A 26,806-nucleotide genomic window follows, 5' to 3' on the forward strand; every position below is an offset into this window, starting at 1 on the left:
ATTATTATAAAACAAAACACATAAGGTTTTATTCTCACTAAACGCTCGGTCAGTATGTATCCTAACTCTTATACTCTACCCATTGAAACGTAAAACTGACGCTCTGATACCATTAAATGTAACACCCTTTTTTCTAAAACCGTCACTTTCTTGAACAGTAATAAATCTCATTTAATATACTAACAAAACTCAAAAGCGTAGCAACATTTCATTTACAAATGCATTCCAATAGGTTCAAATAAATGAACCCCAAACGTTTAAAATTTTACCAAAAGTACAGACAAGCTAGACTATTAGTAATATGAACCTAATAATGACAAATCTACACACTGGGCGATCCAAACGAGCATCGCTAAACATTGCATGACATTAACCTGACAAGAAAACTGATGGAGAGGGGGTGAGCTTGGGAGGTCCAGTAAGATAGCCAATTAAATACATAGCACAACCACACACGCATACAATTCAGTGTACATGCATTTAATAGTTATTAGTTGTCAAGCAGAACATCTAATATTTAATGAATTACTATTAATTTATTCAAGGGCCCTGCTTACTCTAGTCTAGTAATACCCAATGGTTGCTTGGCCAATAAAATCATATCATGGGATACCCTGTCGTAACAAATACCCGGTATCCCATCTTCTAGGTACCCTATCGTAACAAATACCCGGTACCTTAACACCATATCGTAACAAATACCCGGTGTTTATATTTCACGTGATCACAATATTCCTTTTTCTCATTTCAATTGCAACCATTGAATATACTATCCTAGTTTAAGCTTTTATTCTCGTATCTCTCTGACATTTTCTAGATTCCAATTTACATTTACCATATATATTTCTCATTCTCATGCCATCATCGTCAATGTCATCCTCAAATATTTTCCTACCAACATGATCATCATTAACGTATCATATAGACATGTCAAACACATAAATCAAACTAATTACACAATTTATATCAATTAGTCAGTATATATAACAACAACCACACAATCAGAGTAATCGTATATTTAATTAACTACTCACATTCATTACAAGCATATCAATCAATTACAATAAACATACAAATAAGCAAACAAAGAGCTACGTATATAATTAACCACTTACCTCTATTACTCAAAGCAAGTCTAGCCAATCAGTTAACTCGTTTAGCCTATCTTCTGATTGATCATCGAGTCCTAAATAATTTGTGTACTCAAGCATTACTTTATATATTCATAAAAGACGATATACAAACTAAATACCCTTTCAAGACGATTAAGGATTATAGAGTATGTATAAATAATTATCCAAAATTTCAAAGGCTGAAAGTTATTATAACTATTACAATACAATAAAAAAATTTAACACCATAATTAGAATATAACTTTTCTGTACCTTAAAATCTTTCCTTAAAATTCATTTTAATGGTTCACAATTTATTTAAAATTGAAATAATTAATCTACTTTATATTATAGTGTAAAGAGGAAAAACAAAACAAAATGAATAGTGCCTATTTTAACCAATGAAATTAGTTCCTGGAATTTTGTATCCACCAATTGAAAATCCATAATTGAATGAAATTTAATCACAAAAAGAAGAAAATATTGATAATGTTCAACCTTGAATAGAAGAGCAAGTTAAAACCATGACACCTAAATTGAGAAATTATATAAAAACTAGTACCTGGATTAGAGAGACTTGGCGGCGGCTTCTTTGATGGTAAAGGAAAAAAAATAGGGTTCAGTAAGGTGTTATCCTTAATATATATATACATATAAAATTTTCGGTGGAGTTAGAGATAAATGGTGAAATTACGTTTTACCCTAATATTAATAATAATAATAATAATAATAATAATAATTTCAATCTTACAAGGAAAAAATAACGTTACAATTTCTTGATTGGTTTAAAACTTCACGTCTACGTTCGAACTCAAACTCAAAATCTAACTTAACCGATTTGAGGTCCTTAACCACTCAAACCAACACTAATTAGTTTACTATAAATACATTTTTAATTTATATGAAGTTATTTTGTTTTTCAATAAATAAAAATATACTTATCTTTAATCCTTAGAATTAAATAATCATTTATTTTATTATTATTTTAATATCAAAATTAAGGTAACATTGATGCATGCATGTCATTAAAATACATGAATAATTTTTTTTATGGACGTTACAGAATATCTACCTTTTTGAGGTCTTGTATAAGATTCTTTTTTACTACTGACATTTTACGATGTGATGGTAATATATGAACTCTGCTTGGTGTCGTAGGCGGATGATTGTGTTCCTCTATGAAAGTCTTAACAACATAACAACTTCCATCATGGCTTACGGTCAATTTTGCATTACACCCTGTTCGAATATTCTTGCGGTCTCTTTCTTCTACTTCATTCTTGTTTCTCCATGTCTCATCAGTCTCCCCTTCTTTGAAACATACATATTTTTTCCAAGTTACTATTCCATTCTTCTTTTTATCCTGGCTTTTTCTAACGCTAAATCCAGCCTTACCCGCATAATCATTATAGAACTTGTGCACAACATCTAATGAATCGAACTTTTGATCACTTTTTGGTTTCAAGTCATCTTCAACATCAGGGATATATGTCTTCTCACTATTTTTTTTGCAAGAACATCAATTTTTCTGATGTGCTTTCCATATTCTACTTGATTCGAAAATATCCTAATAGCCACTTTTTCAATCCAATTACAGAATTTTCTTAATAACTGTACATGAATCAAGAATTGAGATAAAATACAAAGAATTGATTAGAAAAAGAACATAAGTGGAATGTGCCGAAATTGAATAGAAATTAATGAAAATTGTACAATTATCAACAAGATAAGCATAAACAATTAAAGTATACAATTAGGATAATCCTATCAAAACAATCACCATGGACTAAATAATTAAAATCATAAAAAGAAATCAGGTCAGCAGTTCCAATTTGAAAATATGTGGTTAACGATGATAGAAGAGAAGAATAGGAACAAACCCAATTTAATCTTTCACAACGACGGAAGAGTGGACTAGATTTGCGAATAGGACAGACGAACAGGAACTCGCGGTAGTTTTTTTTTCTCCGGCGAACAAGAACGGACGGTGCTGTTACGTTTCTCTCTCAACGTAAGAAGTCGAGATATTGATGAAGAAAGTTAGTTAGTATTTGGTCCAGTTTGATTAATTATTAATGGATTTCAATTAAAAGGATATTTTTTAATTTGAATAATACGGTAAAATTCTCAGCCCTTTGATTTAATACTTCTATATCCAAGGGTGGTTGATCAAATTTCACTTGCTCACCTATTGAGCAGGTGAAAATTACTGATTGGACCAGAGTGTTACAGATAGGATAAAGAGAGGTAGAAAGTGAGAGTTAGAGAGAAACACGGTAAAAGTTGTAACCACCTATGTATTTACCTAAAAAGTTAAATGATTACGATGTAATTTACAACATAATTAAAATCACTCACTTTTGTTTTTACTAATATATTTTTTTTTACCTTTGACAACTCGGGTAACAAATACCTCTCTAACATGCAGAGCTTATGGAAATGATGATATTTTAAACAATTTTGATTTTTAAATTTTGTTTTATTTTTAATTTATTCGTTGTTTGTTTAGATGATAGAAAATGTTGTTTAAAAAGATAAAACTCTAAAAAATGCTAAATTAGAAAAATGAAAATATGTGGTATTATATTTTAATTTTTACATTTTTTCATTTTGATATCGTTTATTTTCATTAGTAACTTTTATATATATTAGTAAAAAATAAATTGAGTGGTTTTTTTTATATCGGATTTAAATTTTAAAGTTAATAATTATCATATTAATAAGGGTCTTGGTTTAAAAAAAAAGGGTAATTTCTATTAATTGTTACTGAAATTTGAGCTCTATTTTAAAAAAGTTATTGAATTTTAAGTTCAATAATTATCATATTAACGATAGAGAGGTATTTATTACCCGAGTTGTAAAAGTAATTGGTCAACCCTACTCAACTCGCCACATCACCCATTTTTAACTCAAAAATAGAACTCATTCATATTCTTCAACCAATTCTATCTCTTTCATTTTTTAAAAAAATCTTTTTTTTTTTGTCTCTAACTCTTAGGTGTTGTTTGATAAAATTAAAAATTAAGTGCTGAAAAGATAAGTACTGAATTTTAAGTGCTGAAAGTATTGAAAGATGTAACTTTTATAAAAATATTAGTTGATAATGTTTAAGTTAAAATGTTAAGTTAAATATTTTGACTTACCAAAATAAGTGAAAATATTTTGACTTACCAAAATAAGTGATTTTTAACTTAATTAACTAATTTAAGTGGTGGAGAAACAACCGTTATCAAACGCATTTAAATTAAATAAGTTCTTAACATTTTAGTTTTAAGTAATTAGTGGTTTATCAAACAATGCCTACTTTCTCTCTCTTTCTTCTCTCTCTAACTCTCCCTTTCTCTCTCTCTCTCTCTCTAATGATCATTTGCATTTAATTAATCGAACATCACTTCTAAATTGGTCTGGTAGATTCAATCGCCATTGGAATAGCCAAAGCTTTGGAATACCTTCATCAACTTCGTCAACAATTCCTTTAGCTTTTGTTTAGGAGTTTGAAGGTTAATGGTTGTTGGGCAAATTCCGCAAGTGCACGGTATACGCTTGTAGTAATAAAAGATATCGATCCCACAGGGAACGCTTATTTTATAAAAACTTAATTGATTCAGATTAAATTCACTTTCTTAGGTTTAATTAGAAAATCGTTATTGTTTGGTTTGAATGGAATATATTGCTGTGACTTAGAATCCAATTCTGTCAACAGTTTGGATTACAATTACAGTAACTTAAGTTTAAGTATAAGAAGAATTCAAAACTCGCTTGGATAAAGTAAGAAAGTAACTTATAACTTTGATTAGATTATGAATATGTAATAACTTATCATTTAATACAATTAACGGGCTTCGAACTGCAGACAGTCTTTCTACGGTCGGAACAGATTGCTACCTTAATCAAATTGGTGTTCTATGTTTGATAAGCCGAGCTATCAATCATATTATCCATAAATCCTAATTCTTTTAAGTGTTCAACAAAGTTTGTCTTCTTCTATTCTCAAAACTACTTTTCCTTCCGACACATCGACTAATGCACGTTCCGTATTCATAAACGGTCTACCAAAAATTAGCGGACAATTAACGTCATATACAAAGTCAAGTATAACAAAGTCGAGAGGAAAAATGAACTTATCGATTTTTACTAAAACATCCTCAATTATACCATATGGTTTCTTAGTGGTTTGATCTGCTAATTGCAAAACCATATTAGTACGCTTAATATCTTATTCTAGACCTAACTTTTTGAATATAGACAATGACATTAAGTTAATGCTCGCTCCTAAGTCACAAAGACAACTTGGGAATTCGATATCTCCCAATTTACACGGGATCGTGAAGCATCCAGGGTTTTTTAGCTTAGTCGGCAAATGACTTGACACAATTGAACTACAATCTTCGGTTAACACTATGGATGAAATTCCTTCCCAACTTATTTTCTTAGAAATTAAATCTTTTAAAAACTTACCATAGTTAGGAATTTGCGTTACCGCATCCATAAATGTCAAATTAATGTGCAAATTTTTCAGTTTGTCTAAAAATGTTAAAAGTTATTTGTCATAGTCTTTATTTGGGATTTTATGTGGAAAAGGTGGTTTTGGTGAAAATGCTTTTGTATTAGCATCAATGGGCGAACTCTTCGAATTTGCATTCTTCCATAGACTTTGTCGTCAAGTCTCTTCCTTGCAAAATGTTAGTAGTATTTCCAGGCATTTCCGGACCTAAATAGTGTTTTCTCGGTCTAAGAGTTATAGTCTTAACATGCTCTTTAGGATTTTCTTCCGTATGGCTAGGAAGACTTCCCTCTTTTTGGGATGAAATTGACTTAGCAATTTGTCCAATTTGTACTTCCAAATTATGGATGCTAGATGAATGGTCTCTTAATTAATTGATCAAACTTGTTCTCAATTCGTTTAAAACCTTCATCGTGGTTGTTAATTTTACCACCGATAGCATCTATAAATTTATTGATTTTAGAAGATAGTGTGCCAATAGTGTCCCTTGATTGATTTTGGTAATTATTAGTTCTACCTTGATTGGCACCAGTATTGTTATTCTCTTTCCAACTAAAGTTAGGGTTATTCCTCCATCCGGGATTGTAGGTATTCGAATAAGAGTTATTGATTTGATTTTGTCTTTGGACAAAATTTACCTGTTCTACCTCGTCCGCACCACTATAATCCATATCAACTTGGATAGGGTTTCCATTAATGCATAACATCTTTATAATATGCATAACATATTCTGTTATTTGATTTAGGCTTAGTACACTAGGGGGCTCTATATTTGGCCAACTAATCCAATTGGCTCCCCAAAGTTTGGAGTGCCTCATTAGCCTCTAAACTTGCTCTACCACATAAGAATTAGGGGGTTAATCATGTCACTTTAAGCAACTTCAAGGGCTAATAGTTTGTTTTCAAAATTTGGAGGGCGAATATGCTTTTATGGCTAACTTAGAGGGTCTAGAAATGTATTAGGCATTTGATTTAAGTTGTGTAACAATATCCTAATTAATCAGAGTTACCCTTATAATGTTTGTAATGATACAATCCTGGATATTTGCTGAACCATTGGTCTTGAGCATTAATTCTTATACTTGAAAACCATATAACCATATCGGGAAGGATCGCGTTAGACGGACGAACTGAGATTTCTATCTTAACGAGAATGATTCAATTAGTAATTGTGTAAGCGGATCTCTATATCTTAATCTGAATCTCAAGTATTTACTTTCGTCATCAATAACTAATTATAATAAAGACAAACAAAGGTATCATCTTTAACTCTCGAATTTCACCTTCAAATAACGCTCGAAACAATATTTTTCCCTTAACCTATTTAAAATGTTGGTGTTTGTCCATGATATTTTATGTGGATTACTATACCCAGCCTCAATTTCACACTTCTAGTCCCGAAAAAAGATATAACCGCCCTTTAACCAAAAATTGAAAATTTCAAACCCTCCCAAACTCTCTCAAACTCTCCCAAAATTGAAAACACCGGTTTATTACTTTAAAGAATATCGCTAGATGAAACTTGAAAATAACAACAGTAGAAAATATATTGAATTGAAAAGGTAATTTATTAATGAACTGTGAATCGTCACAAGTTAACAGAGAAGAAGAAGCTTGAATAGCATTTTAACTAATTTGAGTTTTGGGTTGTCAATCCTTTCCTCAAACTTCGTAGGCTTGTCAGACCCTGGGGCGCTTCAGCCGCTGGTTCTTCATGCTGAATCCTTGAAATAGAGATCGCTGGATCCACTACATAATGTAAACTTGTCTTCGAAAAATTCTCGAATTTAAACTAATGAAACTGTGTTTGTATCTAAACTAATGAACAACTTGTGTACAGCAAGTTTGCTTTTACAGGAATGAAAAACTAAATCTAACTCTCTAACTCTCTTCTGAATTAGAGTTTCTTCAACAAAATATCCAACTCTTCAACCTTGAATTCTAAAAATGAATCATTTATTTATAGTTAATGAAAGGTCTTGTTTGAAGTGTCGTGTCCGTTGGTGAAGAGTCGTTTCTATCCGGACGAACAGATGCGTTGTTTTGAATTAAAACATGTGAAATCTGTGCAGGAAAGTTGCTGTTTCTATCGAGATTCTTGGAATCTCGGTCGCGGCTTTGGGTTGAGGGAGAATTATGCACGAACGGGCGTTTTCATGTCTGAAAAACGCGTGTCGCGACCGAGATATTGGGAATCTCGATCGCGACAGGGACTTTTGTCTCCGTTCGTCGATCGTTTCCCAACTCTTTGTTTCGGTCTCTGAATTGTACGTGCCTCTTAGCTTGACAATTGTGATTTCTCCTCGTTTTTGCTCCGTTTTAGCTCCTATTTGGATTTTTTCCAAATAATTAAGTACCTTGCACAATAGAAACAAATATAGACGTAAACGTATTCTAAATGAATATAATTAACATGATTTTAATACAAAACTAATGTAATTATTAATGATATTTTAGGTATATTTTGGGCTTATCAATGGTGTGAGAGTTAGATGGGGTAATAGAAAGGGAGAGGAATTGATGGAAATGAAAGTTAAAATTTTACCTTGTTTAATAGTTGATGGAATGTAAATGAAAGTTAAAAGGTTAGTTTTTATTAAAAAAAAATTCAATTACTCCCATTAATATTCATTTTAAAGGTTAAGATATAGAGTTAATGGAAATAAAATGTTAACTCCAATTAACTTTTATTTACTCTTAACAAAAAAAAAAAAACTCTTAAACAAGGTTAATTTAAAATTTTACATTTCATTACTTCAATTAACCCCAATTGACCTCTTCCCAGACAAATTCTTACTTTTTAGTTATTAAATCCAATCTAGATTATTAAGGAAAAAGTACAAAAATAAACCATGTGTTTTTAACTATTTTCAAACGTAAACTATGTGGTTTAAAAGTTGGTAAACAGGTACCTTGAGGTTGATTCCATTAGCAAATATAGTCCAAATTTACTAACAGTTTAAAAAAAAAATCAAAAGAGAAAAGAGTTAATTATATTTTTATATTTATTCATTTTATAAGTTAACCCCCTTATTATCTAATTATCACAAACAAACCTCAAAAAAAAAAAAAAAAATTCAAACTCATCATCTCTCCTCTCTTGCTCTTCAATCTCTCTCCTCCATCTTTCACCACTTTTATGACATACAATCCGCTCTTTCATCAATTGCAATATCATAGCGCAAGTCAAGAGTCGTTTCGTACCAAAGGTTAGATTTTGTTCTTTACATTTTTCCTCTCTTTCACTAATAAAAGAACACATTTTATCCACGATAAATATTTAGTCAGAAATATAGACGGGTTACCGATGAACTAAGAAATATATAGTCTTTATAAGACTTCCAAACTAATTAAAATAACTATTATCCATGTATCAAATTTTCATTTACCTGTTGAACTCCCTCGTGATTACTGCAAAATTAAAATGGAGTAAGATTTTTCTTTTTATACTACTTTAATATTAACTTTTCTTTTTGGAAGAGAGAGAGAGAGTTAGAGAGAGATAGGATAAAGAGAGGTAGAAAGTGAGAGTTAGAGGGAAACACGGTAAAAGTTGTAACCACCTATGTATTTACCTAAAAAATTAAATGATTACGATGTAATTTACAACATAATTAAAACCACTCACTTTTGTTTTTACTAATATAATTTTTTTTACCTTTGACAACTTAAAATTCAATAACTTTTTTAAAATAGAGCTCAAATTTGAGTAACCATTAATAGAAATTACCCTTATTAATATGATAATTATTAACTTTAAAATTTAAATCCAATATAAAAAAAACCACTCAATTTATCTTTTACTAATATATATAAAAGTTACGAATGAAAATAAACGATATCAAAATGAAAAAAATGTAAAAATTAAAATATAATACCATATGTTTTCATTTTTCTAATTTAGTATTTTTTAGAGTTTTATCTTTTTAAACAACATTTCTATCATCTAACCAAACAACGAATAAATTAAAAATTAAAAAATTTTAAAATTAAAATTGTTTAAAATATCATCATTTTCATAAGCTCCAAGGAATATTCATTGGTGGCCTTCTGCTCCTGCTTTTTGCCACCGGTTTATCAATGATGACATTTGTAGTTGTTGGCCCAAAATAAATAAATTTTATTTTCATGTATATAGAAAGCTTGAATTTAATTTTAGGGTATAGTTTATATGCTTCTAGAAAAATAACAATGATGAATGGAAAATAGAAAAAAAAATATATATATATATATATATATATATATATATATATATAAACTAACCGCTAGTTGATAAGGGCATCTTGCTCCACGCGGGGCGTGCCTTCTCATATGCGGAGCTTAGATCAGGCATCCGGACAAGTTCTACCTAGGAACGCCACTCGTAACCCCCATCAACAGGACGCACCAGGTTCAGAAGCTGCACCACGCGGGGCGTGCCTTCTCATACGCGGAGCTTAGAACAGGCATCCGGACAAGTTCTACCAGGAGGTCAAACACGCGGGGCGTAACACCAGGAACGCCACACATAACCCCCATCAATAGGATGCACCAGGTTCAGAAGCTGAACCACGCGGGGCGTAGCCAGACCTACGCGGGGCGTGCCCTTTCTCTCGGCGAACTAGAAGTCAGCACGGCAAACGAGAGATCAGTCCTCGCCCGGAGCCCGTTTCGGTCCACCCGACTTCTCCAAACGCATCCGAACACAACCACGAGCTAACCTACGAAGCCTAGCCCATCCCCACATCTAGGTCCAAGCCTTAAAATTCTCTCTAACCATAAGGTAGTGGGGTGATGTGGCATGGAAGTTAGTGGAGGTTAGTGGTAGTTGGAGGAAGTTGATGATGTGGCAGGTTAGTGGGCAAGGTTAGAGAGAAAAATAAGGGTTAGTTGATAATTAATTACCAAAATTCCATTCCAAAAATGCTATAAATAGACCCTCCATTCTTCATAATTAAACACTCACTCAACACAACAAAAACCCCTTCCTAAAGTCCATCCCAATGCTCTCTATTCTTAGTTCTTAGTTCTTAAGTTCTTCCTTTTTGTTCTTCAAGTTCTTAGCTTTAGTTCCTTCTTTTAGCTTGCCTTTAACTTTAATCAAGTTCCAATAGTCTCTTTCCAAGTTTTTCAATTCAATTTAGCATTCCCAAGCCTTTAATTTGCTCAATCCTTAGCTAGAATTCTGTTTTCAAATTAATTTTCCAGATTCGTCCAAGTATTTTCAAAGCCAGATTTCGTAATGGAGGTTTTCATCCCTATAATTACAAATATAACTATTTCGGCAATGAGGATTACTCATCCATAGATGCTCCCATACTTCAACATAATCAGGACCATGTGGATTCTTATAGGACTCCTGGACTTGCTCCACATAGCAACCATATCGATCATCATAGAATGACGTAGTTTGAATATAAGCACAACACTTGCAGTCAATATTATGTTCGTCACTATGAATGAACTGAATATAGCCATCATTATAGCATTTAAATACGGTGTACCAATGGACCCACAATCCGGTTGTACTTATTGTAAAATGTCGATCTTGATTGAAACCACCAAAATACACCGGTATCGTAGCATCCCTTGCATCTTCGTATGCTGTCCTCGTCATGGTTTGATTGCTTTACACCTATTGATATTCAGAGGCATTCTCCGTGAATAACGGTAAGCAAAAATGATTAAACTAAATTAGTAACTGGAATTAAGCAAGAAAAATAAATAAATAAATATTGGTTAAAGTACTGATGAAGCAAAGAATGAACACAAAGCTCAATTGAAAATACAAAAAATATGTACGTAGAAAACTGGTATTTAAATTTTTGGCTAAGCTAAAAAAAAACAGGTCCCACTGGGCGTGCCAAAAATTGTTAGCGATATTTTCGAAATATGCGAATTTCAACCTTGTCATGTGTGGTTAGGGTGCGGGCGTGCCAGAGAAATTATTTCTCAAATATGAAAAACGGTTACGTTTGTGAAATTGTGCGCCAAAAACATGAATTCTAATCGAAATGATTGGCGAGGGACGCAAGGATTGAAAAAGTCCCTCTTGGGTCTCTAGCGCCGTTATAAGAACTTTGCTAGATTAATTATTTTTATTTAAGCTAAGCGTATGAATTGAAGACGGGTAAAATAGAGAAATTAAACGTGCGAAATTGACACGAGATTTGGTGGAAAAATTGGTGTTTTATTGATTTGATCAAAGTTTGAATACATATGTTCCAAAAGCATGAAATTGAAAATGAATTACAATTGGAAAATTTCTATACTAAACTTATAGACAATCAATTGAATTGGGAAAAAACAAATCAATACAAGGAATTGAAATGCAATTAAAATAAAATTGAAATTCAACGACAAACTCGGAGCCACAATAGCTATCTCGGCTGGACGTTGAACTTTGATGTCGGCTTGGAATTCTCGGAGCACTGCGGTCGGTCGGGCCCGTATGGTATACGATCTTGGCAATGTCAAAACGTGTGGTAGGCAAATGGGGCAGATTTAACCTTTGAATTCGGTGGGCTCGTTTGAGTACTTAAGAATATGGAATTGGACGAGTAAATAGGCTAAATTTAACTTTGGGAGGTCAGGAACAAACTTCTATAAGGGATCAAAGGCTAAAACGGACTATAAATGGACGAAATTGAGTTTTGAAAACAACTGGACGAATCTGGAAAATTCTAGGAACAGATTAACTAAAAGAATTTGGGCTGTAAAGATTGGCTTGTAACTATAGTTTCTGAGCACGGAATTGGGAAAATAAATATACTAGATTGAAATTCAAGATGTCAGGAACAACTTTGTTGAATGGATCGAAAGCAAAAAATGGATTTAAATGCATCGTCCTTGTCGGCAATCTTGCTTTGAAAAAAGTACGGTCATGGCTCCAATCGAGCATAAGACATATGAAAATGTTGTGTGCTCTAATATGAGTTATGACCAAAATTATTTCAAGGATTCTAGTCGTGTGGAAAAGGTGGAAGCAGTCCAAGTTGTTGAGGATGATGGAGAAATCGAATCATTACTTATGGAGGAGAACCAATCAAAGGACGATGAATAGCAACGATTTTTGGATCAACTCGAGAAACAGACGGCTAATATAGCAGCTTCTTTCAGAGCCTGCATTGAAGGCTGTATCAGGGCCATCCAAGATGGAGAACTTCATTACAATACAAAGTTAGAAGCATTTCCCACACGCCCGACTCTTCCAAGAACGAAGATTCCTAACGGTGAGACGGCAATAGAAAGTCAAAAGAATGGAGACGATCCCTATGACTATGATTCTAAGTCCATGCAAGAGAATGACGCTGCTTCCAATGATCTTGATTTGGGGGGCATCCACGAAACTCCTATAGAAATTCAAGAAGAAGAAGGAGATGTTTTTAGGAGCTATGACTCAGAATCCAACGAAGTGGATGATGTCGTGTCTAATGATCTTGATTCGGGGGGCAACATAGAGGAAGCAACTCAATAAGAACCCACTCTAGAAGTATTGCCCATATATGCAAATCCCCAAAGGTCAATGGGATTTTTATGGAGCCTCGACATGAACGAGAGGGAAGTTGTGCAAATCCAAGACGAGGATGAAGATGTATCCCATGACCTCAATTCAGGTTTCAGCCAGGAGGATGATGACCTTTCAGATACTCCGAACTCGGGGGGCATCCACGAAACTCCTATAGAAATTCAAGAAGAAGAACGGGATGTTTCTAGGAGCTATGACTTAGAATCCAACGAAGTGGATGATATCGTGTCTAGTGATCTTGATTCGGGGGGCAGTAAAGAGGAAGCAATTCAGCAAGAACCCACTCTAGAAGTATTGCCCATAGATGCAAATCCCCCAAAGTCAATAGAATTTCCAGGGAGTCCCGACGTGAACAAGAAGATAGTTGTACAAGCCCAGGAAGAGGAGGAAAATATATCTCATAACCTCAATTCGGATTTCAGTCAGGAGGGTGACGACCCATCAAACACTTGTAACTCGGAGGGTATCCACGAAGGACCTGTAGAAATTCAAGAAGATGAGGAAGACGTTTCTTGGAGCTATGATTCAGAATCTAGTCAAGAGGATGAGGTATCCAACCCGGGGGGCATCCAAATGGAAGAGGTGCAATAATTTATTCTAGAAGAATCTCTCATTCTTGTGAAGTCTTTAAAATCAGAAGATTTTATGAAAAGTTGTGATATCGAAGAAGAAGCGGCTTGAGAAACACAGGAAAATAAGTTAAATTTAGCCTATTTACTCGTCCAATTCCGTGTTCTTAAGTACTCAAACGAGCCCACCGAATTCAAAGGTTAAATCTGCCCCATTTGCCTACCACACGTTTTGACATTGCCAAGATCGTATACCATACGGGCGCGACCGACCACAGTGCTCTGAGAATTCCAAGCCGACATCAAAGTTCAACGTCCAGCCGAGATAGCTATTGTGGCTCCGAGTTTGTCGTTGAATTTCAATTTTATTTTAATTGCATTTCAAATCCTTGTATTGATTTGTTTTTTCCCAATTCAATTGATTGTCTATATGTTTAGTATAGAAATTTTTCAATTGTAATTCATTTTCAATTTCATGCTTTTGGAACATATGTATTCAAACTTTGATCAAATCAATAAAACACCAATTTTTCCACCAAATCTCGTGTCAATTTCGCACGTTTAATTTCTTTATTTTACCCGTCTTCAATTCATATGCTTAGCTTAAATAAAAATAATTAATCTAGCAAAGTTCTTATAACGGTGCTAGAGACCCAAGAGGGACTTTATTTTACTCGCCAATCGTTTCGATTAGAATTCATGTTTTTGGCGCACAATTTCACAAACGTAACCGTTTTTCATATTTGAAAAATAATTTCTCTGGCACGCCCGCACCCTAACCACACGTGATAAGGTTGAAATTAGCATATTTCGAAAATATCGCTAACAGTAGTATTTCACACTTGCGTTTTTCTTGACTTTTCCTATCTTTTCTCCTTCCCCATTTTTTTATTGTTTGTTCTCCTTCTTGTTCTCTTGTTCAAACACTCACTTTTTTCTTTTATTAATATATTGCGGGTTCGACAGTTCTTGGGCCATGGGTGATCACACCGTCCAAGTTCTGTCTCGTCCTAATTTCTATCAAAAAAAAAGTTCAATATAAAATTATTAAACTTTTGATTTTTCTTATTTCAATAGTGACATGACAGTTAGGTGAAAAAAAGATTTAGTGACATGATACGACTCTAGCTTTGGAAATCGACCAAAAGGGATTATCTTGGGGTGAAGATAATCAAGAACACCTAATCTCTTTTCTAGCAAGAGAAACTGAATGAAATTATTATTGATTGCTTGAAGAAATTTAATACACCCAAGCCTCTTTATATAAGAAGAGGGATCCTAATAACACACAACTTAGGAAATGCTAACCTAATGTAACTAGGAAAACAATAAAATAACAGAACAATAAACTGTAAAATAATAACGAATCCTAATCCTACTTGACATAGTCATCAAGCCATCCAGGAGCCTTCTTTACTCGGCTAGACTTCCGAACCGACCCACCGCCGACCTCAGCGACTTCTTCGGTAACCGGAGATGTATCATTTGGCTCCTCTTCGAAAAGCACCTTATCCTCAAGGTTGATTGGAAAGTCTGGATAAGTGGTAACAAATGAATCAAGCGATACCCACGTAGCGTCCTCCAAAACCGACCCCTTCCACTGAACCAATACTTCAGTAGAGTCGCGCCCCTCATTGCTAATCTTACGAATAGCGCAAATAGCCATGGGTACGGGCTGAGTTGGCTCCACACCTATAGGAATGTTATCAACTTCTTTTGTCGTACTTCCGTCGGAGCGATATAATTTCAGACGAGACACATGAAAAACATTGTGGATTTTAGTGTGATCAGGAAGTTTCAGACGATAGGCGACAGGCCCAATGCGCTCTAGAATTTCAAATGGTCCATAATAGCGCGGTGCGAGTTTATTACTGACTCGGAGAGCTAAGGAATTCTGTTTGTATGGTTCTAATTTAACCAATACCATCTCCCCAACCTGAAATTCAAGTTCTCGACGATGTTTATCTGCCATTTGCTTCATGCGATTTTGCGAGGCAAACAAGGAGGTTTTAAGGTGCCGCAGCAGTTGGTCGCGCTCAGTGAGTTCGTCATCTACAGCTTGAATAATGGATGAACGGGGATGATAACTTGGAATAGTGGGTGGGCTGCATCCATACAGTGTTGTAAAAGGGCTCATCTTAATACTCTGATTGAAGTTTGAATTATAGGAAAATTCCGCCCAACTCAGAAACGAATGCCAGGATTTTGGTTTGTTTGAGCAAAATGCCCGTAAATATTGCTCAATCCCTCGGTTAACAACCTCAGTTTGTCCATCTATCTGCGGATGATAAGCAGTACTATATTTGAGTTTAGTACCGCTCAATTCAAATAATTTTCTCCAAAATTGACTCAGAAAGATAAGATCACGATCAGAGACAATTGTAGCAGGAAACCCATGATGACGCACTACGATATCCACAAACAACTGTGCCGCCCCTGTAGCAGTAAAATTAGCTTCTAGAGCACCAAAATGTGCATACTTAGTCAATCGGTCGACCACTACCATCAAGGCCGAGAATCTTTTGGAATTTGGTAAACCGACAATAAAATCCATCGTAACATCTTGCCACACCAATTCGGGAATCAGAAGAGGTTGAAGTAATCCTGCCGGAGCTTGTGTGGAAAACTTAATCTTTTGACAAATTACACAATTCTCCACAAACGATTGGACGTCTTTTTTCATATTTGGCCAATAGAATAGAGATGAAAGTCGAACAAGGGTGCGTTTCTGGCCAATGTGTCCGGCGGAGCGGCTGGCATGAAATTCCTCCAAGAGTTTAGAGTGTAAGGATGAAGTGGAGCTGATATACATGCGCCCTTTAAAGCAAAGCAGTCCATCATTAACCGAGAACCCAGCCGACAAGGTTCCGAGTTGAAATTTCAAATGGAGATCAAGGAGATCGGGAAGAGTAGTATTTTCATGTTGGAGAATCTTGTGAATCTTGGAGATAGGCTGGCTAATTAAAGACAACAGTTCGGTAGTGGGGCCCTCGTCAATCCGCGATAAAGCTTCGACGGCTAAATTAGTATTGCCGGCTTTATATTCATTTCGAAAATTATATCCCAATAATTTGCGAACATAGAATTGCTGATCCGGAGTGTGGATAGCCTGTTGAAATAATTCCTTGAGACTGCGATGATCTGTCCGGATTATAAAAAAACCACCCTATAAGATACTGACGCCATTTTCTTACTGCCTCAGTGACAGCAAATAATTCCTTTAAATACGCCGAGCTAGCTTGCATACGGGGTCCTAATTTCTTGCTATATAAAGCTAAAGGATGGCTGTTTTGAATGAGAACAGCTCTGATGCCGACGTTTGAAGCATCGGTCTCAATAACAAAGAGTTGATTAAAATCCGGGAGGCGGGGTACCGGAGTAGTCGTAACAGCCTCCTTAAGGGCGGCGAAAGCTGTGTCAGCCGTAGGAGACCACTGAAAAGAATCTTTGCGGAGGAGATCCGCCAATGGTGCTGCAATAGTAGCGTAGTGAAGGATGAAACGTCGGTAATACCCTGTAAGACCCAAAAATCCTCGAAGTTGTTTGACATTGGTGGGGCGTGGCCAAGAAAGCATGTCTGACACCTTGGATGGATCTACCTTAACACCATTTTTGGTGATTAAGTGGCCCAAATATTCAATGGAATCTTTGCCAATGAGACACTTTGATGGTTTGAGGTAGAATTTATTTGCTTCCAAACATTGAAGAACCAATCGTAAATGTTCAATGTGGCTCTCTTCGGTGCGACTATAGATGAGGATGTCGTCAAAAAAAACTGCTACAAATCTGCGCAAAAAAGGTGCTAACATGGTGTTCATAGTAGCCTGAAAAGTAGAAGGTGCATTGGATAACCCGAAGGGCATAACAAGGAATTCATAATGACCTTCATGAGTGCGAAAAGCTGTTTTGTAAACGTCTTTTTCCTTCATCCGAATCTGAAAATAACCAGCCCGAAGATCAAATTTGGTGAACATGGTGGCGTGTCCGAGCTCATCAAACAATTCATCTACAGTTGGGATGGGAAAATTATCCTTGACTGTGACCACATTTAGGGCCCGATAATCAACACAAAACCGGTAAGTACCATCTTTCTTTTTGACGAGTAGCACGGGAGATGAAAAGGGGCTATGACTAATTCGAATTAGCCCTTGATCAAGCATTTCTTGGACCATCTTTTCAATTTCGTTTTTCTGAAAGTGTGGGTACCGAAACGGTTTAACATTGACTGGTTTAGTGGCGGGAAGTAGGTGAATGCGGTGATCGAACGTGCGGTTTGGCGGTAGTGATGTTGGAGGCCTAAATACACAATGAAATTCCTCAATGACTGTCCGTATGGCTGGAGTAACGGTGGAATCCATCTGGAGTTCTGAAAGAGGGTCTAAATCTTGCGCGGCGGAGAGCTGATGGATTTCATAGAGACCACAGACTTCCTGGCTGTTCAAACAAGCTTGAAGCTGTGAAAAAGAGACGGTCTGAGGGGTAATTTCAGAATCCCCTTGTAGTCGAACCTCACGCCCGTCCCAATGAAAGTCCATAGTAAGCTGTTTATAGTCATGGTAAACTTTGCCCAACGACTGTAACCATTGTATGCCTAAAACAATATCCGGGCCTTTGATCGGTAACACAAACAAATCCATTAAAAACTCCGCTCCCTGTAAAAGAAGGGTGACATCTGGACAGATGGTGGAACAAGTGAGGGCATCACCGTTGCCGACATAGATATGGAACGGCGAGGTAGGAGTTGGTTTGAGTTGCAGGAAGGATGCCACAAATGGTTTCATAAAGTTATGTGTGCTACCGCTATCAATAAGGACAAGAACGTCTTTTTCGCGACAGTTGCCTTTTATTCGGAGTGATCGTGAATTGTTGTGTCCTTGTAGTGATGTAAGACTAAAGATATCACCAGTAAATACCACCTCCGGGGAGGCATCATCGAATTGATACATGGGTTCAGTAGGAGCTGCTTCAGTTTCTTCCCCAATCATCATGAGAAAACGCCCATTGCACTTATGAGTTGGTGAGTATTTTTCATCGCAATTGAAACACAGACCTTTTTCCCGGCGTTCCCTCATCTCCTTGTAAGAAATTTTGCGGAATGGAATAGCTCTACTGTCAGTAGTTTTGGCAGGGGTGGTGTGTAATTTCGATGAGTCGAATGGCACAATGGGTAGTGCGGACCCGAGAGTCTTCGTCGTTGGACGGTTGGAGCGATCGAACCGGTTTTCAATTTCACGAGCCTCGTACTCCTTGGCGAGATCAATTGCTTCCAGTAAAGCTGTTGGGCGTGCAATCCGCACTTGACGACTTAGATACGGTTTAAGGCCGGAGATGAAGCATGATACGAGTTGATTCTCCGAAAGACCAGTAACTTTATTCATTAATCTTTCAAATTGAGCGAGATAGTCTTGAAAAGAACTAGATTGAGTCAATTTATATAACTGACCCTGAAAATCCTCAAATTGAGAAGGTCCAAAGCGTTTCTTTATCTTGTCCAGGAGATCTTGCCAACCGTTAAACATGTTGTTTGCCTTCATCCAACGAAACCATTCAAAAGCGTCTCCTTCCAGATGGAGAGCAACGATTTGGAGGCGGCTTTCTCTGGAAGCTTTATGGAAGTCGAAATATTCCTCCATTTTGAATATCCAACCTAGAGGGTCGGTGCCGTCAAAACGAGGTGGGTCCAATTTGAGGGAACGAAATAATGGTGGTGGATTGTTGTTGGAGGGTTCGACGGTGGGGAAAGTTTTCTTGTTACTTTCGGTGAGGCGGATAATAGTCGAGTTTAGGGTGGTTTCAATGGCTTCTCGGAGGGAATCGTGAAGGGATTGAAATTCGAGGTTGAGTTCGTGACGGTAGGATTCGGGGATTTTGTCCGACATGATGAAAGCACCAGTTGATACGACTCTAGCTTTGGAAATCGACCAAAAGGGATTATCTTGGGGTGAATATAATCAAGAACACCTAATCTCTTTTCTAGCAAGAGAAACTGAATGAAATTATTATCGATTGCTTGAAGAAATTTAATACACCCAAGCCTCTTTATATAAGAAGAGGGATCCTAATAACACACAATTTAGGAAATGCTAACCTAATGTAACTAGGAAAACAATAAAATAAGAGAACAATAAACTGTAAAATAATAACGAATCCTAATCCTACTTGACATAGTCATCAAGCCATCCAGGAGCCTTCTTTACTCGGCTAGACTTCCGAACCGACCCGCCGCCGACCTCAGCGACTTCTTCGGTAACCGGAGATGTATCATGACATGACAATCACTTTTGCCACATGATAGTTGTAGATTCACACCCAATAAAGATACAATGGAAGCAAAGTCTAATTCTTCGTCATACGTGTTAGGAGATGCAAACAGTTATGCGAATGAATTTGAAGAATTAATGGTTTAAATTTAACTCTAACGTTTCAAGCAAGAATAGTATTAATCATATTTTACTGCATATTTGAAAAAGTTAGTTTGAATTTTATTTAAGGGGTACATCGGATTTTTTAAACATAAATTCAAAAACCATCAAACTTCTCTGCTATATATCTCACACCGGAAAACGTCAATAAAGCAGCACTCATAATACAAGTGATATTGATTCTGGTTTCTGCAATTAGGGGCGGAGTCCGTCCAGGGCTTGACCTCCGGCCACTAACTCCACCATTGAGTATTAGTGTTTCGGTAATTGGAAGTCCCTCCCAATTTTAGTTTATATTAGTGCATTTATAGTTTTATTATAATATTTAAAATAATTGAGTTGGTTAAGAAGCACCTTTTAATACAAGAGTCCGGGTTCAATCCTATGAAGCTCATTTCATTTTAAAAAATTAGCGTTAGATTTATAAAATATTAAGAATTTGTTTGTTGTTGTTACTGTCGGAAAAAACTAATGCTACTTTTTAGGTATAAAAGGCAAACATAGATCACTAACCAAACACTTGAAACTCTTTTTTTTTAAGTGAAAATGCAAACAATAGTATGAAAAAAACAACCACCCGCTACAGATATCTACTCTTTTTAGACTCAACACTTTTGAATTTTCTTAGCATTCTAACACAAAAAAAAAAAAAAAAAAACGAATAATTGGTTGCATATTTGTGCAACAACCAACATTTATGAGAGAGGGACTGGATTGTTACTTCAATTAATAATTGGTTCATGATTTCATTCATTTGCACTGTTATTAAATGCCGTGGGTTCTAACCCCACTCTGGTCTGGGCTTTTTCGGATACGGTTCGTCTGTATGTAATTTAATCAAACAAATAAATAGCCATGCAATTAGTTCTTCTAAAGTACTAATAATCCTTCTGTTTCTAAATAATTGTTAGAGTATAATTTTTTTTGTTGATAGGAAGCGTAGTTGTTAAATCGAGATTTGACTGTTGAAGAGTCATTTAATTAAAATTAATTGTATTTCATGATTTATGCACGTTTTTTTTATTTTGTAAAATGTCTATTTCGAAATTTCTTTTGTACGTTTTTTCATTTGTTAGAAATTGAATTTTTTTTTTAAATGGTGGCCATGAAGTTTCGGATTCCTACCATAGATAGATACGACTCGAATACTTTATGAATCTAATCAAATCATATGAGTTGACCTGCGACTCGTACGATTCTAACAACTATAATGAAAAGTACCTAAAAGTTTATAGAAACTCTGAACTGATTTTATTTTTTTTAAGTAAAAACACTAGAAAAAATATCAATTTGTGAAACATAATAATGTATGAATTAATATTCAAGAATTAATAGTCATTTCCTTATTTTTTTTTTATTGGTTGGATCCATTGCACCGATCTACTATAGAAGTTCTCCGTGCCAACACCCTCAAATGGTGGTTGAAAACACATGCAACCTCCCAGTCAAATAAGTTCTAACCAACAACTTCAACACCTTTACTCCCTATAAATTCAATCCATCTTAATCTCCACAAAATCAACTCAAACATTTCATTTTCAATTTATACCTGCAACCTGATCTGAAACATGTCAATTAAAACCAATCATAAACATGTAGCAGCTCTTGCCTTCCCATTTGCCAGCCACCCTAAAACTCTGATGGATCTTTTGCTTAAAATCTCAAATTCAGCTCCTCACATTCTTTTTTCTTTCTTCAACACTAAAAATTCCAATGATTCCTTGCTTTCCGATCTTCACTTACCATCTAATATCAATATTTACAATGTGGAAGACGGTGTTCCCATGGGTTACCGGTTCACCGGGGCACCTCATGAGCAAGTTAATCTTTTCTTGAATGCTGCTCCTGAAATATTAACTAGCAGAATTGAAACGGTGGTTGCAGAAACAGGAATGAAGATCAGTTGTATTATAAGTGATGCTTTCTTGACGTTTTCCGGTGAGATAGCAGACAAGTTTGATGCTTCTTGGATTGCTCTTTGGGTGGCTTTCCCTACTTCTCTCTCTGCTCACTTCTACACTGAAATTATTCGCAAAAAATGTGCAACTGAAAAAATAGGTAATTTTAATATTAACTATAAACTCACGAACATTAAATTGAATTTAGTCACTTATGACAGTATAATTTTCTTAAATTCATGAATATTAAATCCAGTCCAGCCACCATATACTTTACGGTTTGAGTATGCAAATTAAGCAGTATATATTACCAAATTGGAATGAGAAAATTTCTGCTATTACTAAGTGTAATACTCCTATTTAATCTGTAATTGGATAACTAAATCAGAAATATTATATTTTTAAGCATGGATATATAAAATAAAAAAATTTAATAATCTAAAAAGGTAAGAATGATTGAACTCGATCCACACATAGAGGAGGAAAAAGTACACACGACGCGAAATCGAGACACAATTTTAGTTTTTAAGTTTAACTTAGTAGGTAATGTGTCATTTTTGGATTGATATGAAACTGACACGCAAATTTTTGGGTTGGGTTAGGGCTGGTATGCTAACCCGAAAATGACAAGAAATGATACTAATATTTAAAATCATTGTTATATTCTCTCATGTTTTACATGTCAATATATGAGTAAAGATAATAAAATTATAATTATTAGTTGCAAATATGATTCGAATATCCTAAATTGTTATAAACACATTACATAACCCCTAACATGATATTAACCCCTAACACTAACTCAAACGGGTTAACAGGATTGTGACACGAAATTTTTTAGATTGGGTTTGGATTTACTCTTTTTAACACGAACAAGACTCGAACACGATAGTTGTCAGGTCTATCCACAAATGACGGATTTGGACGGGCTAGCAAGCTCATAAATAGGTCTAGTAAAAAACATAAGAAAGCATACTTTTAGAATAGACCATCCTTATCTCTTAATAAGTAAATATCAAGAACTAAATTCATTTTGTTGCTTATTTCTATTTTTTTTCATTTTTTAATTACAGGCAAAGATGAAGAATTGGATTTTGTTCCTGGTTTATCTTTGTTGCGTGTGAAAGATTTACCGCCTGACGTTTTTGCGGTCGGTGAGAGAGAATCAGTTTTTTCAAAAGAACTGTCTCAGATTGGAGAAAGGTTTCCGAAAGCTACTGCTGTTGTTATAAATTGCTTCGAAGAACTGGTTCCTGAGGTCACAAACAATGATCTGAAATCTAAATTCAAGAATTACTTAAATTTATGTTTTATTTCAATGACTTTGCCTCCACCTCCACAGCTACCAGAATCAGATTCTGATACCACAGGTTGCCTGTCATGGCTAGACAAGCAACCATGTAAATCAGTAGCATATATTGCTTTCGGAACAAAGGCAACATTACCAGAGAAAGAGCTGAAAGCCTTAGCTGAAGCTCTTGAATTTAGCAAGATTCCATTTTTATGGTCTCTTAAGGAAAACTTAAAAGAAAAATTAGCAAATGGGTTTGTTGAAAGAACAAGCAAACAAGGAAAAATAGTGGCATGGACACAGCAAACCTTGGTTTTAGCTCATGATTCAGTAGCTGTTTTTATAAGCCATGCCGGGTATAACTCCGTATGTGAGAGCATTGTTTATGGTGTACCGATGATTTGTCGAGCAGTTTTCGGAGATCAGATGATGATGGCTCGAATGGTGGAGGTTGGATGGGAAATAGGTGTAACATTTAAAGATGGAGTTATTACTAAAAATGGGTTGTTAAATATTTTAGAGATGTTCTTCCATGATGATGATGGAAAAGTTAAGAAGATGATAGAAAATCTCCATGAACTGAAAAAGATTGTTTTAATGGCTGCCTTGCCTAGTGGGTCTGCTGCTAGAGATTTCACCAAGTTGATGGAACTAATTTCTATAGGTTGAATTTGGTTGTTTTTGTAGAAGAATAAAGAAGGGGTAAATAATTTATTAGTGACCTAATTTTTACCTAACAAATTGTTTATTACCCTATTTTAAAAAACACATTTTAAGGTGTCTATCTTTTGCCAATATTAACCTTGTGGTCCTTTTATCTATTTTTTTTAGAATTTTAACCGAATATATCTTATCTTTTAGGAGAACCACAGTATAATACAAGTTGACCATGCTATGCTACTCTGGTATTTTATATCTATCTGTTTATGCTAAAATATAACGATTATAAATCTAAAAAAACTAGACAAAAGGACCAAATGGTTAATATTAGCAAAAACTAGAGACTTTATAATGTGTTTTTCAAAATAGGAGAACTAAACAGTGTGTTAGGTAAAAAATGAGGGACTAATAAATTATTTACCCATAAAAAAGTATAAGTTTAGGGACTTTGTTATAATTTGTTAAAGATTTTAGAGATGTTCTTCGAAGATGATGATGGATAAGTAAAGAAGATGAGAGAAAATGTTTATGGACTGAAAAACGTTGTTTTAATGGCTACCCTGTTCGGTGGTGCTGCTGCTAGAGATTTCAGCAAGTTGATGGGAATAATTTCTATGGTTTGATTTTTTTTTTCTAATTTTGTTACACTTTTTCTAATAACGGATCCAAAATTGAATTGGATTCAGGACAGTTAATAGTTGATTCGAATGGGTGGAATTGGATACCATTTTTATTATTATTAGTCTTTAATTTGGTTCAGTTTATTGTCCAAGAGTCATTTCTGTATCTGTATTTATATAGAGTTAATATTGTTTACTAAGAGTCATGTCTGTAATCTATAAATATCTATAGTAAGACAAGAGAATTTTCTTCCAACAATTATACTCTTCCTCTATTACCTGTGAAAGTTCATTTATTTTATCCAACAAATTGGTATTAGAGGCACACAAATTCTCCTGAAAATTGAGAATCATGATGAAAAAAGAAATCAAGTCGCAGATTTGGAAAGCTATGTGTTGCTGCATCAATGACATCAAAGAAAGTTGATTCTTTGACCTTTGAAGGGATCAGGAGGTTGTTGGAGAAGGATTTGGGATTGGAGAAATATGCTTTGGATGTATTGAAGAAATTTGTCATGCGATGTCTGGTGGAATCCTTAGAAAATGATGATGATGAGAATTATGGGGATTTAGGAAAAATTGGTAAAATGCATGTGTATTTAACCAAACAAGAAGAAGAAAATGTGTCAGATGACAAGAAGAAAATGGAAGATCCTCCTGTGATGGGCCTTTTGCCAGAAATTGATCCAGTCAGTGAGAAGAAAGAAGTTCCAAGTAAAAGCATCATTAGCAAGGCCATGATGAAAATAGCTTCCTATATTAAAGCCAATTATGAGGAAATTACAATGGTTCGTCTTTGTCAAATTTTAGAAGAAGATATTGGACTTGATAAATTTGCACTTGATCCACACAACAAATATATAAGCAATCATAGATGATGTATTGCTATGGGCTCACGAGAATTCGGAGTCTTCAGACAGAGAGATTGATGAGGATGATGAAGATGAAGTAAAACCAGAGAATAAAGTTAGTGCAAATCAAAAGGTGCAAAATCATGAAGTATCTAAAAAGAGGAAGAGGCTTGAAAAAGAAATCAAAGCATCAGGCAAGAAGCAAAGCAAGCTGATGGAAGAAGCAACAAAGGATAACAGAAGTGCAGAAAGCATCGAGAATGACTCTAATGATAGTTGTTCTCAATCATTTTTTCAACAAACTGTCAAGAAAAATGAAGTTTCACCACCAGCATATGGTAAAGACGTTGAGCATATGATAATCAAACACGTGCCTAAGAAGAAACGTGAGGTCGAGCTAATTAAGGAACTGAAGGAGATATTTTTCATAGAATTATTATTATCAAATGCATCTGAAAAGGACATCAATGAAGTTGAAAAGTGAAAGGAAAGAGTGAAAGAACTAGAGGGCATTGACATGAGTAATATTGTGTCAATTTCACGTAGAAAGTGCACTAGTTATGTGCCTCATCCAAAATCCAAAATACGAGTTGATAGTGATAATAGTGATGCTGATGGTACTAATAAGGATGATGAGGAAGACAACAATGATGACAGTGAAGGAGAAGATGATATAGATAATAATGGGTATGATGGCAACTAGAGTGAAGAGGACAATAAGGATGAAGTTCGAAAATGTAGTAGATCAAGAAATGTTGTTGGTGTTACTAAGGGATAAATTATAAGTTTAAGGGGGTGTGTTGAAATAATAAACTTATAATTAATAGTCTTTAATTTGGTTCAGTGTATTGTCCAAGAGTCATTTATGTATCTGTATTTATAGAGAGTTAATGTTGTTTACTAAGAGTTTATACTCTTCCTCTGTTACCTGTGAAAGTTCATTTATTTGATCCAACACAACATTCAAGAAAATATCAATTTGTTTAACAGAATTTCCAGTGAAGCAATCGTCTTCCATATTGTATATGTGGATATTAGAGGTTAAGTGAAGATCAGAAAGCAAGGAGTCATTGCAATTTTTAGTGTTTGGAGAAAGAAAAAAGAATTTCTGGAGCTGAATGACATTTTTAGCAAGAGATTCATGAGATTTTTAGGGTGGCTAGCGAATGGGAAAGCAATAACCGCAACATGTTTCTGATTGGTTTTAATTGGCATGTTTAAGATCATATTGCAAGGAGATATGGAAAATGAAGTGTTTGAACTGATGTTTCTTCGGTGACCATTTGAGGGAGCAACAAACCTTTTATGGGAGTTGGCATGTGAGAGAGTGAGTGACTCGCCATTAATTGTTCCGATATTTAGGATCTATTAT

The 26,806-nt window shown here is 35.0% G+C and overlaps 1 protein-coding gene across 1 annotated transcript; it reads left to right on the forward strand.

Annotated features, from left to right (window-relative positions):
- Positions 1-21,668: 21,668 nt before the first annotated feature.
- LOC136225436 (anthocyanidin 3-O-glucosyltransferase 7-like) lies at positions 21,669-24,072 on the forward strand. The gene is made up of 2 exons (XM_066013437.1): positions 21,669-22,172; positions 23,086-24,072. Exons 1-2 carry the CDS (start codon positions 21,683-21,685, stop codon positions 23,970-23,972), a joined length of 1,377 nt encoding a protein of 458 aa, XP_065869509.1. The 5' UTR covers positions 21,669-21,682; the 3' UTR covers positions 23,973-24,072.
- Positions 24,073-26,806: the final 2,734 nt, after the last annotated feature.

The sequence above is a fragment of the Euphorbia lathyris genome, chromosome 4, assembly GCF_963576675.1.
Source record: "Euphorbia lathyris chromosome 4, ddEupLath1.1, whole genome shotgun sequence".
In the NCBI taxonomy this organism is placed as follows: domain Eukaryota; kingdom Viridiplantae; phylum Streptophyta; class Magnoliopsida; order Malpighiales; family Euphorbiaceae; genus Euphorbia; species Euphorbia lathyris.

Bases quoted from the DNA above. Each gene is read 5' to 3' on its own strand.
- LOC136225436 (XM_066013437.1), top strand. From the start codon at position 21,683: ATGTCAATTAAAACCAATCATAAACATGTAGCAGCTCTTGCCTTCCCA. The intron at 22,173-23,085 runs GTAATTTTAATA...TTTTAATTACAG, and splicing joins ATGTGCAACTGAAAAAATAG to GCAAAGATGAAGAATTGGAT.